Below are 14,410 nucleotides of genomic sequence, written 5' to 3' on the forward strand. Positions count from 1 at the left end.
CCCCCCCCCAAAAAGAATACATTTAGATACTAAGCATTTCTTGGTCACAGGAGGTCTCTGATGGAAATACTTAGAGTGGTTCAAGAGTTTTTCTCTTCACTGTGGTTGAAAACACTGCAGACTGAAGTACTCTGTTACAGTTATCCAGCACGCTTTGGAATCATCAGTACGGGGTGTTTACTACCATAAACCGGAAACGTTAAGAAGGAACACTGCCAGAGAGCTAGGGGGGAAAGTGAATTAGGGTTGGCATAAACCAAAATGTTGCAAAGTGTCAGGCACCAGAGGTTGAAAAATGCTGGCAATTAATTGAGAATCTAGAGGGCCCAAAGTCTGGAATTCACTGGGAACTCAAAGCCACAAAGAACTACTTCTGTGGCAATATTTCAGTCTACCTTTCATCTCTACCACACCCCTCAAAAAGAAACTACAAGTGAAAATTTACTGGGATTCCTAGATGAAGTTAATATCCACACAGCAAAGTAAAAATGGAAAGGAGTTTACCTACATATTCAGACTTTGGAGATATTTTTAAATGAATCATCTAACAAGGCTTAGAAGCAAAGAAATGACAAATCAGAAATGACCATATCAAGTGAACACAGGAGATGTAGTTAAGAATTACTAAACAAATTTATACTTTACCACAAATAATTAATGTCTGAAGAGCAAAAGGTAGTAAGGAGAGCCTGGAAGAACTTGGGGCACAGAGATAACTCAATATCCTGAAGTATGATTCTTACTCAAGTCCCTTAACTTGGGTAAGGTCCTTCACTTAGAACGTGTGGACCCTGAAGCAACTCATGGCCCAAGTCATAAACTTTCAGCAAGATTAGCTTTCAGTGTAGCAGGGTTGTACACAAATGGAACTGCTATAACCATCCACAGAAATTCCTTTAGCAACTCACAAATCTCAGCATGTGAGAGACAGGTATAGTCGTAATCCTGATCTGAGGATTGTTCAGAACCTTGTAATATTAATAGGTCTTCACTTTTGCTTTCATTACAGAAAGGTGTGGCATCTGTTTAAAACAACACTTAAAAGGTAAAAGACTGATGGAACATTCTATTTTCCTTTGCCAATGGAAGAAATAGAAGTGTGTGTGTGTGTGTGTGTGTGTGTGTGGATGAGAGAGAGAGAGAGAGTGAGTGTGGGGAAGGGGAGAGGAGTGAGAGATAAAAACACTGTAGAAACACCTTATATTTCCATTCTTTTTCTCCCTAGGATAGACACATGTTGATTGAAGACCCACGTTTAGACAGAGTTCTTACTCTGAAGCTATTAAGACTTCATCAGAGCAAAATCAAACATTATTTTAAAAAGTACCTATAAATCACTTACTTACATTTAATTTATACCTAAAATTATTCATATAGTGAAAATGTAAACATCTTTTTGTCATCTAACACCGAGTCCTTAGTTCTATAGCCTTCTAACTTTTCTATTTTTAGGAAATAAAAAAAGCACTTTAACCATTCCCTTCCATGGGCATGTTCTCCCAATAATGTATCACCACAAAATATCAATTGCAAGCTTATCAGATACTCTTATTTTTCTAACAAGCCCATTAAAATACTAATAATTTTTTCAAGTAATTATCTGTTACTTCAGTCCTATGGTTATTACTTCCATTCTCCAGCTTTGAGTCTATGGGTCATCATTAAAATTATTTATTTAAAAACCTCTCAGCGGGCCCCTAGCTTAGTGATTAAGGGAGCCAGATTCCACATGGCTGACCACAGTGTGAATCCTGGCTCTGGTGGTTTGAAAAACATGCCACAAGTTCTTAATATATTCTACACATAAGTCCTTTAACAGAAATATGATTTGAAATGTTTTATCCCATGTAATCAGTTGTCTTTTAATGTTCTTTATAGTCCTGTTAGAAGCACAAAACCTCTTTAATTTTGATAAAGTTGATTTTTCTGTTGTCACTTGTGATTATAATATATCAAAGAAAGCTTTGCCTAAGACAAGGTCATGAAGATTTATATCAATGTCTTCTAAGATTTTGTAGTTTTACCTCTATGAATGTATATGATCCATTTTGATTAATTTTTTCCAACAGTACAAGGAAGGCATTTAAATTTTTTTCTTTTTTTTTTTTTTTGCACGTAGACATTCAGCTAAACAAGTACCACCTGTTGAAAAGACTATTCTCTGCCCCAATTGAATTGTGTAGGCAGCAATGTTGAAAACTGATCGACTATAAATGCAAGGATTTATTTGTGGATACCCAATTCTATTTCATTGACCCATTCTTATATTCTTGTATCAGTACCACAATGACTTGATTACTGAAGCTTTGCTGTAAATTTTGAAATTGTAGTGTGAGTCCTCTTACTTTGCTTTTGCTGTTTCAAGACTGTTTTGGCTATTTTGGATCCTCTGAATTACAACACAAGATTTAGTATCAGCTGACCAATTTCAGCAAAGATACCAACTGGAGGTTGACAGGGATTGCACTGCATCTACAGATCAATTGAGAGTGTAATATCATCCTGATAATAGTAAGTATTCCACCCATAAACATAAAATATCTTGCCATTTGTTTAGGTCTTTAAATTTCTTCAACAGTGTTTTGTACTTTTTAGAATATAAGCTTTGCATTTCTTTTGGTAAATTCACTCTAAATTTTATTTGTCTTATGTTACTGTAAATAGAATTTTCTTTATTTTGGGTTTGTTCATTGTTAGCATAGATAAAAACAATTATAGGGACCAGCAGTTAGCGTAATGGCTATGTTGCTGGACTCCTATGCAGTCAACTGCGGTTCGAGCCCTGGACCCGGTAGCTTAAACTCACTCCGGGTGCGTGTGCGTGCATGCCCAAGATCCCGAGAGCAGAATGGAAGAGAAGGGATTGCAGTGTGGCCATCCCCCAAGTGCGTCATTTCTCATTTTCTATCTCTCTCTCTTTCTGGCGAGCGCACGCGTCCTATAGCAAAAACCTCTAAAAAAAAATTTTTTTTTTAAATTATACACTGATCTTTTACCTTAAAATCTCATCACTTACTAGTCTTCATTTTTTGGATTTCTTAGAATTTTCTCTATACAAAATCATGTCATCTGTACATGTTACCTTTACCTTACCAAGCTAAATGTCTTTTATTTCATTTTCATGTCTTCATATCTGGCTAGAACCTCTAGTAAAACACTTAACAGGAACTAGGCAAGTGGACATTATTTTTCATTTTTGATTTTAGGGGAGCATTATTGTTTTTTCACTATTAAGGGTGATGTTAACTGTAGGGCTTTTGTTAATGCTTTTCAAGGTTAAAGAATTTTCCTTCTATTCTTAGTTTGTTGATGTTTTTACGACGACAGTGTGTTGCGTTTTATCTAATACTTTTTTGGCATCTCACAAGATAATTATATATTTTTAAAATTTATTTTATTGATATGCCATAGCAGTATAGCATCAACTGATTTTTAGATGTTAAACTAACCTTGAATTCCTGGGATAAATTTCCTTAGTTATGATGCATAATCTTTTTCATATGTTGCTGGGTTTCTTCTGCTACTATTTGTTGAGGATGTTTGTATCTATGAGAGGTCTTCAGAAAGTTTATAGAAAATGTGTGTTATGAAAAAAAGTATGCATGAATTTCAAAATTGTCCACAGCAAAATAAATTCATACTGACTAGCAAAAACATGTCTAACTAGCAAAAAATACTAACTAGCAACAAATAAAGCAGGATTTATTCTGAGGCACTAAGGATAAGTAAGACATCAGTTTGAAGAGTCCCTACCACAGCAAGGGGGAATTCTGCTAACATTGAAGGAAGAACAAATATCAAATTTATGAAGCTTGGATGGATGAATGGTAAAATCACTGATGTTTTCCAAAAATTTAATGAAGACCAGATAGCTAAGAACTAAATGTCTCACAAATGGATAAATCATTTTTATTAGGGAGATGATATTGAAGATGATGTGTACAGTGGCACATGACGACCCCCCCCAAACAATTTGTGTGCCCTAATTGAAAAGGACCTATAATTAAGAGCAGACACGATAATCCACACCGCAGATGTCTCATCTGATCAGCCTACACAACTCTGATTGAAGAATTAAAGTGCAACAAACCTTCTGCTTAATGGGTGCCAAAACTGTTGTGACCCAATCGGCTTCAGAAAAGAGCAGAGCTTGCAATGGAAATGTTAAACAAGTAGTATCAAGATCCTGAAGCAGTTCTTCCAAAAACCATAAAAGGAAATAACACATGGCTTTATTAGTATGAACCCAAAGACAAAGCACAATCAAAACAAAGGCTACCAAAGAGGTGGATGTGATCTAAAAGAAAATCAGTCCATAGCAAAGGTCATGCAACAGTTTTTTGAGAACAAGGCATTTTGGTTATTAACTTTCTGGATGGCCAAAGAATAGTAACACCTGCTTATTTTGAGAGAAATTTAGCTGAATCTTTAACAGAAAAACTCCTGGGAAAGCTTCACCAGAAAGTCCTTTATCCCCATAGTGATGATCCTGCTCATTCTTCTCACTGAACAATGGTAATTCTGCAATTTTGATGGGACATAATTAGGCATCCAATGTAGAGTTCTGATTTGGCCACTTATTGTTTCCTAACATTACAGAACTTTTAACAGGTATGCATTTTTCTTTAGTCAATAATGTCAGAAAGACTGCATTGCCATGATTAAACTCCCAGGACCATTAGTTTTTTATGGATAGACTAAACAGCTGGTATTATTGCTTACAGAAGCGTTATGAACCTGAAGCTTATGTTGAGAAATAGTTTATACTTTTTATTTTTATTATTTAATTCCATTTTCTATGAACTTTTTGAGTTCTGGAAGGGATAGTTTATTATGGGGAAAATGGAATCAAATTGCAAGTTTATGGGCTAGCTGCTTGGGTGGTACTTATGTTGGGAGACCCACCTGGCTGACCCTGCTTTGAATCCCAGACCTGGTAGCTTGCAAATGACATGAGGAGCGTGCATGTGCATGCACAAAATCCCAGGAAGAAAATGAAGAAGGGATTGTGGTATGGCCTTGCCCCCAGGGGATGATTTCTCATTTTCCCTCTCTCTGTCTCTCTTTCTTGCAAGCACATGTGCCCTATGGCAAAAACCTAAAAAAAAAAAAAGAAAAAGCTTTTCTAAAACTCTCTTATGTGTTGCAGTCTCAGACCCTGATTCTATTTCTTTATACTACAAATATTTCTTGAAGGTTTACTATGAACCAGGCATAACACAAAGGAAAAAAGAAGATCCCACTCTTTTGATGAGTAACGATATGTACTATGTACTACTATGGGAGAAATAGAGTGCTACGGAAGCACATGGAGCACACCTGAGCCTTTCAGGTAGGGGGCAGGCTACCTGAAGAAAGTATGTCTTAAGCAATCTGAAAAATGAAAGGTGTCAGGGTCCCTAGTATGTACTCTCAGCAGTCTCCACTCCCTGTACATATCACTTGACACATTATATTATAGATTATTTAATAAAGTCCTATGCGAGATTTTTTTAAATTCAGTAAGTCTGGGTTTAAACTCTTACAACATTTCTTATGAGCATTTTTAATTAAGGTACGTCAGTTAAATAATCTGGACATCATTTATATCATCTATACATATTGATACTTAATTTATAGGATGGTTGTAATAATTAAATAAAACAGAATATGAAAAAAACCCATTTCAATGTCTGGCACACTGAAGATATGATAAATGTTTGATATCCTTTCTAGACTGCTTTTAAGTGAGTTATATTTGTGGTAAGATAAGAAAATTAAAATATGCAAAACCAATGCGGAACGAGAGGACTCTAATTATTTTGTCTTTCATGATTTTTCTCAAGTGCTCAACTTAAATAATTATTTAGTTTGCTTCTAATCTTTAAAATGCATTTATCTTTAATCTTCTCTATGATGTAAATTTAACATTCACTGTTCATTCATTTACCTAATTAACAAATTTGTGCCTATATGTCAACCTTAGATTATGCTTAATGACTCAACAGAAATTTATTAAGAGCCTATTATCTGTGCAAAACTGTAATTTATCTTTATCATTCAGGGACTAGTTTATGTAGATACTGCTAGATAGCATCTAGCATAGCTCCAAAATGCCCAATAAATATTTTCTTTTCTCATTCAATAATGAAGATAATTGATGGATTTTATCCATAGTCAGAAATCAAAGTACACCCAGAAAGAAAAAGCTTATTAGCATATTTAAGGCTAGTATTTTTTGCAGCAACTACATTCAAACTGATTTAAATTTTTCAAGGAAATAGTAGGAAATAATTAGAAATCTGATGTTGTAAATATAAACTCCAAATCTTAATAATCAATGTATATGCTTTTGGGCTACTTTGAATGGCTGCTAAAATCCCAGCTTGTTCAGTATTTCAAGACTTGTACGAATAACACAGATAAAACAAAATAATTAAAATTAACCTCTTCAGACAGTCTATTAAATACAATAATGTTATAAATGGAAAAAAATCACATGCATAGATTGGACAAAGAGTACAAATTTCAATCTACTTTGTTAACATGTGTTCATTCTCAATAGCTTTGTCTAACCTGTGCTTTCAAGGAAAACATAATAGTTGATTTGTCTAAAAGTAAAATGTTGTTACACTAATGTTGTAAAGTAGTCTTTAAATTGACTATTCCTTTAACCACAATACAAAACTAGAATCTTAATCTCTTTAGGAAATCTCAATTTGTCACTCAAAATGATTCATACATTGTCATTTATTTTCCTTATTTTAGAAATAAATGTCAAAATGCTAATAAACAGGGATGGCTTTCTTCCTCTCAATGACAGTAAATAAACCTTAAAGGGTTTCAAGAATCACTACACAATAGAAAGGAAGAAAAGGAATGTGTCACTGAAGAGTTTTAAAATAGGAATGAGAAAATGAAAGTTTTAAATTGTATATCACAAAACTGAAAACATGCTTAAGTATTTCACAAAGTAAACATAATAGTTTAAGGTAGGAATCATTTGGAATTCTTCCCTTGAAAGAAACAGACTAAGTGTCTCTAAATCAATTGCTAATGAAATACATACATACACACACAAACTAATGATTCCAATATTGTGAAAATATTATCTTCACTTGAATTTCATTAGAATTATCTAAATATATAAATGAGAACTAAAGAATTTCAGCCTTAATACTAAAATTATGCCTATGCTTAAATAGTGTAGACATTTAATGACAAGAAAAAAATGATCACAATACATTAAAGCAAATTGTCAACTCTGCTCAAGATTATAGATAATTAACTTATTTTCCTTCTATTAAAATTAGAGTTAAAACTAGACATTTGTATATGTTCTATGAGGAAATGTCTACCCAAGACCCCTGATCATTTTTATAGGGCGTGTGCGCTTGCCAGACAGACAGAGACAGAGAGATAGAAAGCGAGAAATCACCCACCCAGGGGGTATGGCCACGCCACAATCCCTTCTTTTCCATTTTCCTCTCCAGATCTTGGGCATGCATGCACATGGCGTGAGTTTAAGCCACCGGGTCCAGGACTTACGGTGGTCGGCTACATGGGAGTTCAGTGACATAAGCATAACACTAACTGCTGGTCCCATCGGGTTGGTTTTTTTTGTTACAAATTGTAGGAATTCTTTATTTATTCTGAGAGAGAGAGAGGGGCACCTCCAAGAGTCTTCAGATCATAATCTATCCAGAGTTCACCCAGCCTGGATCATAAGCATGAATGCTTGGCCTAAAAGTACAGGGAGGTCCTGAGATATGAACCCAAAACATTACCACTATACTTCCACATGGCCGACCGTGGTTCAAGTCCTGAACCTCACAACTTGTTTTCTCTCTTTCTCTCTCTTTCTCTCTCAGTTTCTCTCTGGTCAAATTAAAATAAATAAATAAATAAATAAAGTTAAATAATTCTTTTAAAAAATCCACAATCTAAGAAATTAAATACAGTAATAACATAATCAGTATCATTGAATGGACATCTTATAAATGAGCATAGATATCTAATTTCAGTGCCTGAACTCCCAATGTTTATCTGAACAGGTGGAAAAATGGATGGATCTAGATTAAGAAGGTTCTTTTTATTTTATTTACTTATTTTTTTTAAAGTTTCTTTCTTTCTTCCAAGTCAGTGAGAGAGAAAGAGGAGAGGTGTGGAGGGAAAAAAAAAGGAGAGGAGACACAGAGAAAGAACCCCTTAACTGGGTATCACCATGATATGGCCATCTTTGGCCAACTGCAGTTCATAGGCATGCATGTGTCAAGTGTGCTCAGGGAAGTCTCTGGGTATAACCTGGGAACTTTTTCACATGGGTCAGTTTGCACCACTGCCCAGCCCTTAAGAAGGGGTGCATTTGAAACATGCCAAAAAGTCATTTCTGAAGTTTACGGGTTTTGTTAGTTTGTTTTAAGGTTTTTGCCATAGAGTACCTGTGCTCACGAGAGAAAATGAAAGTAAGAGGTAAAGTGAGAAACCATCATCTCCCCCATCCCTCAGAAGGGATGGCCATGTTGCAATCCCTTCTCTTCCATTCTCCTTTTGGTTCTATTCAGACCCTAAACAGATTGAATGATGGCTACCCACCAAGGGGAGGGTAATTTGCTTTACTTGTCTCCTGATTCAAATGCTAATTTCATCCACAAACACAAAGACTCACCAAGAGATCAGGATAAGCAAATAGCTGGGCACCCTAATGGCAGAAAGTCAAATGTACACATGATATTATTTCAACAAGACATAAACTGTACTTTCATATTGTCATTAGTGCAACGGTTTAGAAAATTTTCCTTTCTTATGCTACATAATCTATTTTACATTACTGAACCAAAAGGCCAAAAAACAATTATATAATACATTTTAAAAATATAATGGATTGTCAGAAAACTCATGATATATTTTTCTGTTTTCTATGCAAAGATGCATGACTTTTTTGACATCCAATAGTTTAATTTCTTTATATGGTGTTTACTGAACTTAAATGTCACTTTTTAAGTACTGTTTATTTGTAGCACTATATTGACTTTCCTCTGAAAAACTGACTTTGCTTTCTTGTTTTTTTATAATGCAAACCTAAGCCTCAAGAAAGGATTATTTCTTCCCTTCTTCCAATTTTATGTATATTTTTAAGAGAAATTTCTGCTATAGAGTACATGTACTGACCAGAGAGAAACTGACAGAATGGCCTTGCTGCAATCCCTTCTCTTCCATTCTCCTCTCGGGATTTTTGGCACATACGTGCATATGCCCAGGACTCAAACCACGGTTGGCCAAGTGTGCGAGTTCAATGCCTTAACTACTATGCCATCTGCTGGCAACTGACAGAATGGCCTTGCTGCAATCCCTTCTCTTCCATTCTCCTCTCGGGATTTTTGGCACATACGTGCATATGCCCAGGACTCAAACCACGGTTGGCCAAGTGTGCGAGTTCAATGCCTTAACTACTATGCCATCTGCTGGCCCCCTTTCTCTCATTTTAAATAGAAAAAATAAAAAACTTAAAAGTTTATTCTCTTTAAAGGCACATATAAAAGTTGTTGGAAAAATTAGTCAAAGAGAATTTCCTGTCATGTTGTTAAGTTTCATATAGGTCTTTGTCAATATGCTTTTCTTTTCTTTTCTTTTCTTTTTTTTTTTTGAGAGATCTTGGGCACACACGCACACACGCACACACGCCTGATGTGAGTTTCAAGCTGCTGGGTATGGTACTCGAACAGTGGTTAGCAATGTGGAAGTCCAGAACCTTAACCACTATGCCACCTGCTTCACCAACTTATGTTTATACCAGAAAAATCACATGTAGTTACTATGCTGCTATTAGGACACTCGTTTACTTTGACAAAATGAAAGCTCTTTCAGAAACTAATTCCTGTTGATTGTTGAGCACTTTAAGTCAAAAAGTTATTAATGAAGCACCAATTTTATGCCCAGGAAAAGGCTAGGTACTAGAGATATTAGTCTGTCTCTTTCATAAAGGGAACGTAAATAATGTAATAACTTGCTATTTTCGTTGTCCATCCTTTTGAAAAGTGTATGTAAAAGCTCCCCTGTAACAGAAACGTGATTTTATCATTCCCTTCTCCTTGTATGCATATTTCCATCTTTCTTCCTCTACATAAGCTTATTCTGAAGTAATATATTTCAGCATTTGAAAATAGTTTAAGTTTTCACTCTATCATATTTCTCTGCAACACAAATTTTAAAATATCCAAGAATATAATTGTAAAAATTTTCCGGAGTAGAATGAAACAGGATTCATGCTATTTCTGGGTGGGTTTTGTTGTTGGTTTTTTAATTGCTAAAAGGCACATGCACTAGCCAGAGAGAGACAAAGATGAAGGAAAGCACCCTCAGTGGGGTACGGTCATGTCACAATTGTTTCTATTCTACTTTGTTCATACTGTCAGGGTTTGGGGCATACGTGCCCATCATGTTTTTCAAGCTGCCATGGCCAGAATTTAGACGCTGTGGGATCTGGTGCCCTTAACCAATAGGCTACAGGGATGGCCCTAACTCTGATTTTACATTTTGTGTTATTATATTCCAAAGATTTGAGAGTGGAAAATTTCTTCAGGAATCATCTTTTTCTTTTCTTAAGAGAGATTTTTGATATAGGGTATGTGTGCTCACTGGAGAGACAGAGTCAGAGACAGAGCAAGAAATCACCCCCCACGGGGTGGCCATGCCACAACCCCTTCTCCTCCATTCTTTTCTTGAGATTTTGGACCCACACACATATGCCTGGCATGAGTTTCAAGTCACAGGGTCCAGGACTCAAACCATGGTTTACCATGTAGGAGTTTGGCATCTTAATCACTATATCACCTGATGGCCCCATAATAATCAGTTTTATAAACTCCCAAAGGATAACCCCAAAATTATGTAAGTATATGCCATGAAAAATAACTTTAATAATCAGCTAACTCAATTTGCTTCTTCTGTAATATTTTCAAAAGGAAGTGGAAATCGCCCATTTTGCAAAGAAATTAACTGTTCAGTCATATAGAATCATTCAGTTTCTAATCATCACTATCAAGATTTAGGTCAGACTGAGGCCAGCAGATGGTGTGGTGGTTAAGGCACTGGACTCCCACATGGCCAACAATGGTTCGAGTCTGGACCTAGTGGTTTGCTTTCTCTCTCACTCTCTCTGGTAAGCACGTGTGCTCTATGGCCAATTTAAAATAATAATAATAAATAATTATTCAAAAATAAAAATAAGATTTAGGTCAGATTAAAGGTACTGCTTTATTTGTAAAGTGAGAGAAGGACAATTACTAAAGAGGTAAGCAAAACGTATATACATGCTCTTGAGGCAGATCAACATTAGGAACAACATGCAAGCTAACCTGAGCGTTAATACTCTTTTACTATCCTTAGCTACATAATCCCCTAGAAAGCCTCATGTACTTCCCAAGGTTAAGAGCAAGGAATATTTATCGCTCAATTTGAAGAATGATATTTTAGAATGTTTGGATACACACAGTAAAATAGATGTCAGGAATTCACAACCTTTCCTCTCTTTTTTTGTGTATGAACGTATGTAAATTGTGTGTGTGTGTGTGTGTATGTGTGTGTGAGAGAGAGAGAGAGAGAGAGAGAGAGAGAGAGAGAGAAAGTATGGAAGAAAGACAAACTACGTGTTCAAATACCAGATTTGCTGTACTTTTGGTTTATCTACCTATTACTTCCATAAAGACAAAGAGACAGAAAGACAAAGAAAGAGGCAAACACATAAATAGCCCCCAACAGGGTCCCCAAGCTGCGATCCACAGCCAACCAAGAATGCGGGCACGTGCACATCCAGAAGGCGCAAGGTGACATAAACCTTGGACCCTCCCATATGGCTTCAGCACTGCAGAGCACCGCATTACCACTGTGCCACCACCGCCGGCCATTTCTGGTAGTACCCCTGAATATGTGCTTTATCTTGCTACAAAAAGTACTGAGTTACCCAACAGACCTTACCCTGGACATGTGATCTGTGGGGCAGAAGATGTTTTCAAAATATCACAGATAAAATGACACTGATACTGGCATCACTATGAAAATATGGACAATACTATTTTAAATTAGCGCATTCAACACCTGAAGGCTAAAACTGAAGAGCCACTCTACCCAGGGTCCTCTGCTAAAACTGAAGAGCCACTCTACCCAGGGTCTACATAAAGAAATACAGAAAAACAAAACATCAACCAAAAAAACATGATCTCAGGTGAGCCGGTGGCATGGAGGTGAAAGTGGCTGGATCCCAGATGGCTGACAACATGGTTCAAGTCCTGGACCCTGTGGCTTGAGGAACATGCTGGGCATGTGTGTATAAGTGCCCAAGATCCCCAGGGGAGAATGGAGAAGGGACTGCAGCAGGGCCATCCCCTCGGGGGTGTGTTTTCTCATATTCCCTCTCTTTTTCTCTGTCTCTCTGTCTCTGGAGAGAGAGAGTGATGGGTCCATCAAGGGTCAGGAAAATAGTTAACAGGAAAAAGAAAAAAAAAATGAAAAAAAAGAAACCCACAACCAAAACTTACAAAGAAAATGATCCCTAAATTAGTAAATTTAAATCACTGTTATCAAATTTCTGTTTCTTACTGTAAATATTCTTCACATATCTGAAATACACACCGCTCTCATTTTAAAACCAAGTTTTCTAATTGCTTATGCTTCCTAATTAAATGAAGTAAGACTTAAGTTGCTGTAAGATTTGAAGCTGCTGCAGGACTGCAGGATTACCTAATTATGAGAAGCAGGTGGAGTCACAATCAGTTTTGCTGGGGCCCATAGTCTTTGCTCAGCTACTGCTTTGAAATCCATCCTACCCCAGTGATAAATGAAACCCAGCCCAGCCCTTGTCCTCACGGAGATCATCTGGGCCTTGGTGAGAGGGTAGGGAGAGGTGGGAAAAGAAAGAGGGTCAGGAAGAGGAGGAGGAAGACAGGGAGGGGGAGGAGCTCTTGGGATACTCTAACTTCTTACTATTAATATACATAAATATGTATAAATGTTTTTTGGTTCTATTTTTTAGATTTTTGCCATAGGGAATGTGTACTCCCCAGAGATAGAGACAGAGAGAGGAGGAAAATCAGGGAAAGTGGCCACGCTACAATCTCTTCTCTTTTTGGGATTTAGGGCATGCACATATGTAGCCAACCTTGTAAGTCACTGGGTCCAGGCCTCGAACCCATGTGGGATCCACTGTACTTTGGATGTCTCAATCGATTTCTTAAAAAATATTCTTCAAAATTCTACTGACCAAAACACACTGCTGCCAATGGTCCACTTTTAAATCGAACATTTCTAAGGCGCATTATAGAGGAAAATACATATTGTGGACTTATTCCTGCTCCAAGAACACTTTCTTCCACATCCCAGCTTAAAAGAATCTCCTTTTTTCAACAATCACATTAATATACTTTTAAAAAATAATCAAAGGTCATGCAACTTTAAGTTGTGGTCTTTTTTATAAGAGCTGTGAATTTCTCACTTATATTTAACCCAAAAAGAGAAGCTTGACAATAACAACTTATTTTCAAGCAAATCCACTTATTTTCAGTGAATCCTCCTGTTGAAACGATAGTTGGGCTGATGAATTAAACCGCCACATAGAAAAAGACATTCCACAGGACACTAAAACACAAGCTCACAGGTGATGGGGACTGGCAAGTGGTGCAGCAGTTAAAGCACTTGACTCTCACATGGGTGGCTCATGGTTTGAGTCCTGGACCCAGAGGCTTGTCTTCTCTCTATCTCTCTCTCAAATTGAAAAATAATAATAAGTATCTTTTAAATAAAAACCTCTCTCAGTTGACAAAATACTTAAAGGGGTGATGGCAGCTACTGAGAATTTATTTCCTAGATGGCATTCTTCTCGCTTATGTCTTTAAGCAGAAGTAGTCTAGAGTTATAGTTCCAGCTGGCTGCGACTTCCCACCCCCTAGTTATAAATCAATGAATCCTGGCTCCATAGCTCAGGACTGTCATACAGAACCCACCAAAGGCGGGGACAACACTAGGGACCCCGGGGGCAATCCCCAAACCTTGCCACCTTATACCTGTCTCCCCTCGCCTGAACTGAGCAGCGTGCTGGAACGCGCCTTTTAATGTGTGATTACCTACGGGACATTAGACGATTCACCGAGTTTGTGCTTCAACTGTTGGCTCGAGACGTCTCAACACGCGCAGAATACAGAGATACCAGGGGGGTAAACGGCCTCCCCCGAAAGGTTTCGCGGGTCCTGGCCACACAGAGGCGACGGCGCGGGAAATGCTTAAGAGCGCTACAAAGCGGAGCCAGCGCGCACCAAACGCTCAGCGACCCCCAAGTGGAACCGAGAGGAAACGGGGCGCTAGAGGGCGCCCGGAAAACGCCGTCGCCCAACCGCCACGCCGGCGGGGAACGCCCTTACCCGCCCCCCCCGCCACCTCC

At 37.4% G+C, this 14,410-nt stretch overlaps 1 protein-coding gene across 1 annotated transcript in view; it reads right to left on the reverse strand.

Moving 5' to 3' along the window:
* ZCWPW2 (zinc finger CW-type and PWWP domain containing 2) overlaps nt 1-14,375 on the reverse strand; it is a 124,346-nt gene extending 109,971 nt beyond the window's left edge. Inside the window, exon 1 of the mRNA XM_006153300.3 lies at nt 14,097-14,375. Within this exon, the coding sequence (XP_006153362.1) occupies nt 14,097-14,107 (11 nt within the window). The 5' untranslated portion in view covers nt 14,108-14,375. The remainder of the gene's footprint in view (nt 1-14,096) is intronic.
* Nucleotides 14,376-14,410: the final 35 nt, after the last annotated feature.

The sequence above is a fragment of the Tupaia chinensis genome, unplaced genomic scaffold (assembly GCF_000334495.1).
Source record: "Tupaia chinensis unplaced genomic scaffold, TupChi_1.0 Scaffold000368_1, whole genome shotgun sequence".
Taxonomy (NCBI): Eukaryota; Metazoa; Chordata; class Mammalia; order Scandentia; family Tupaiidae; genus Tupaia; species Tupaia belangeri.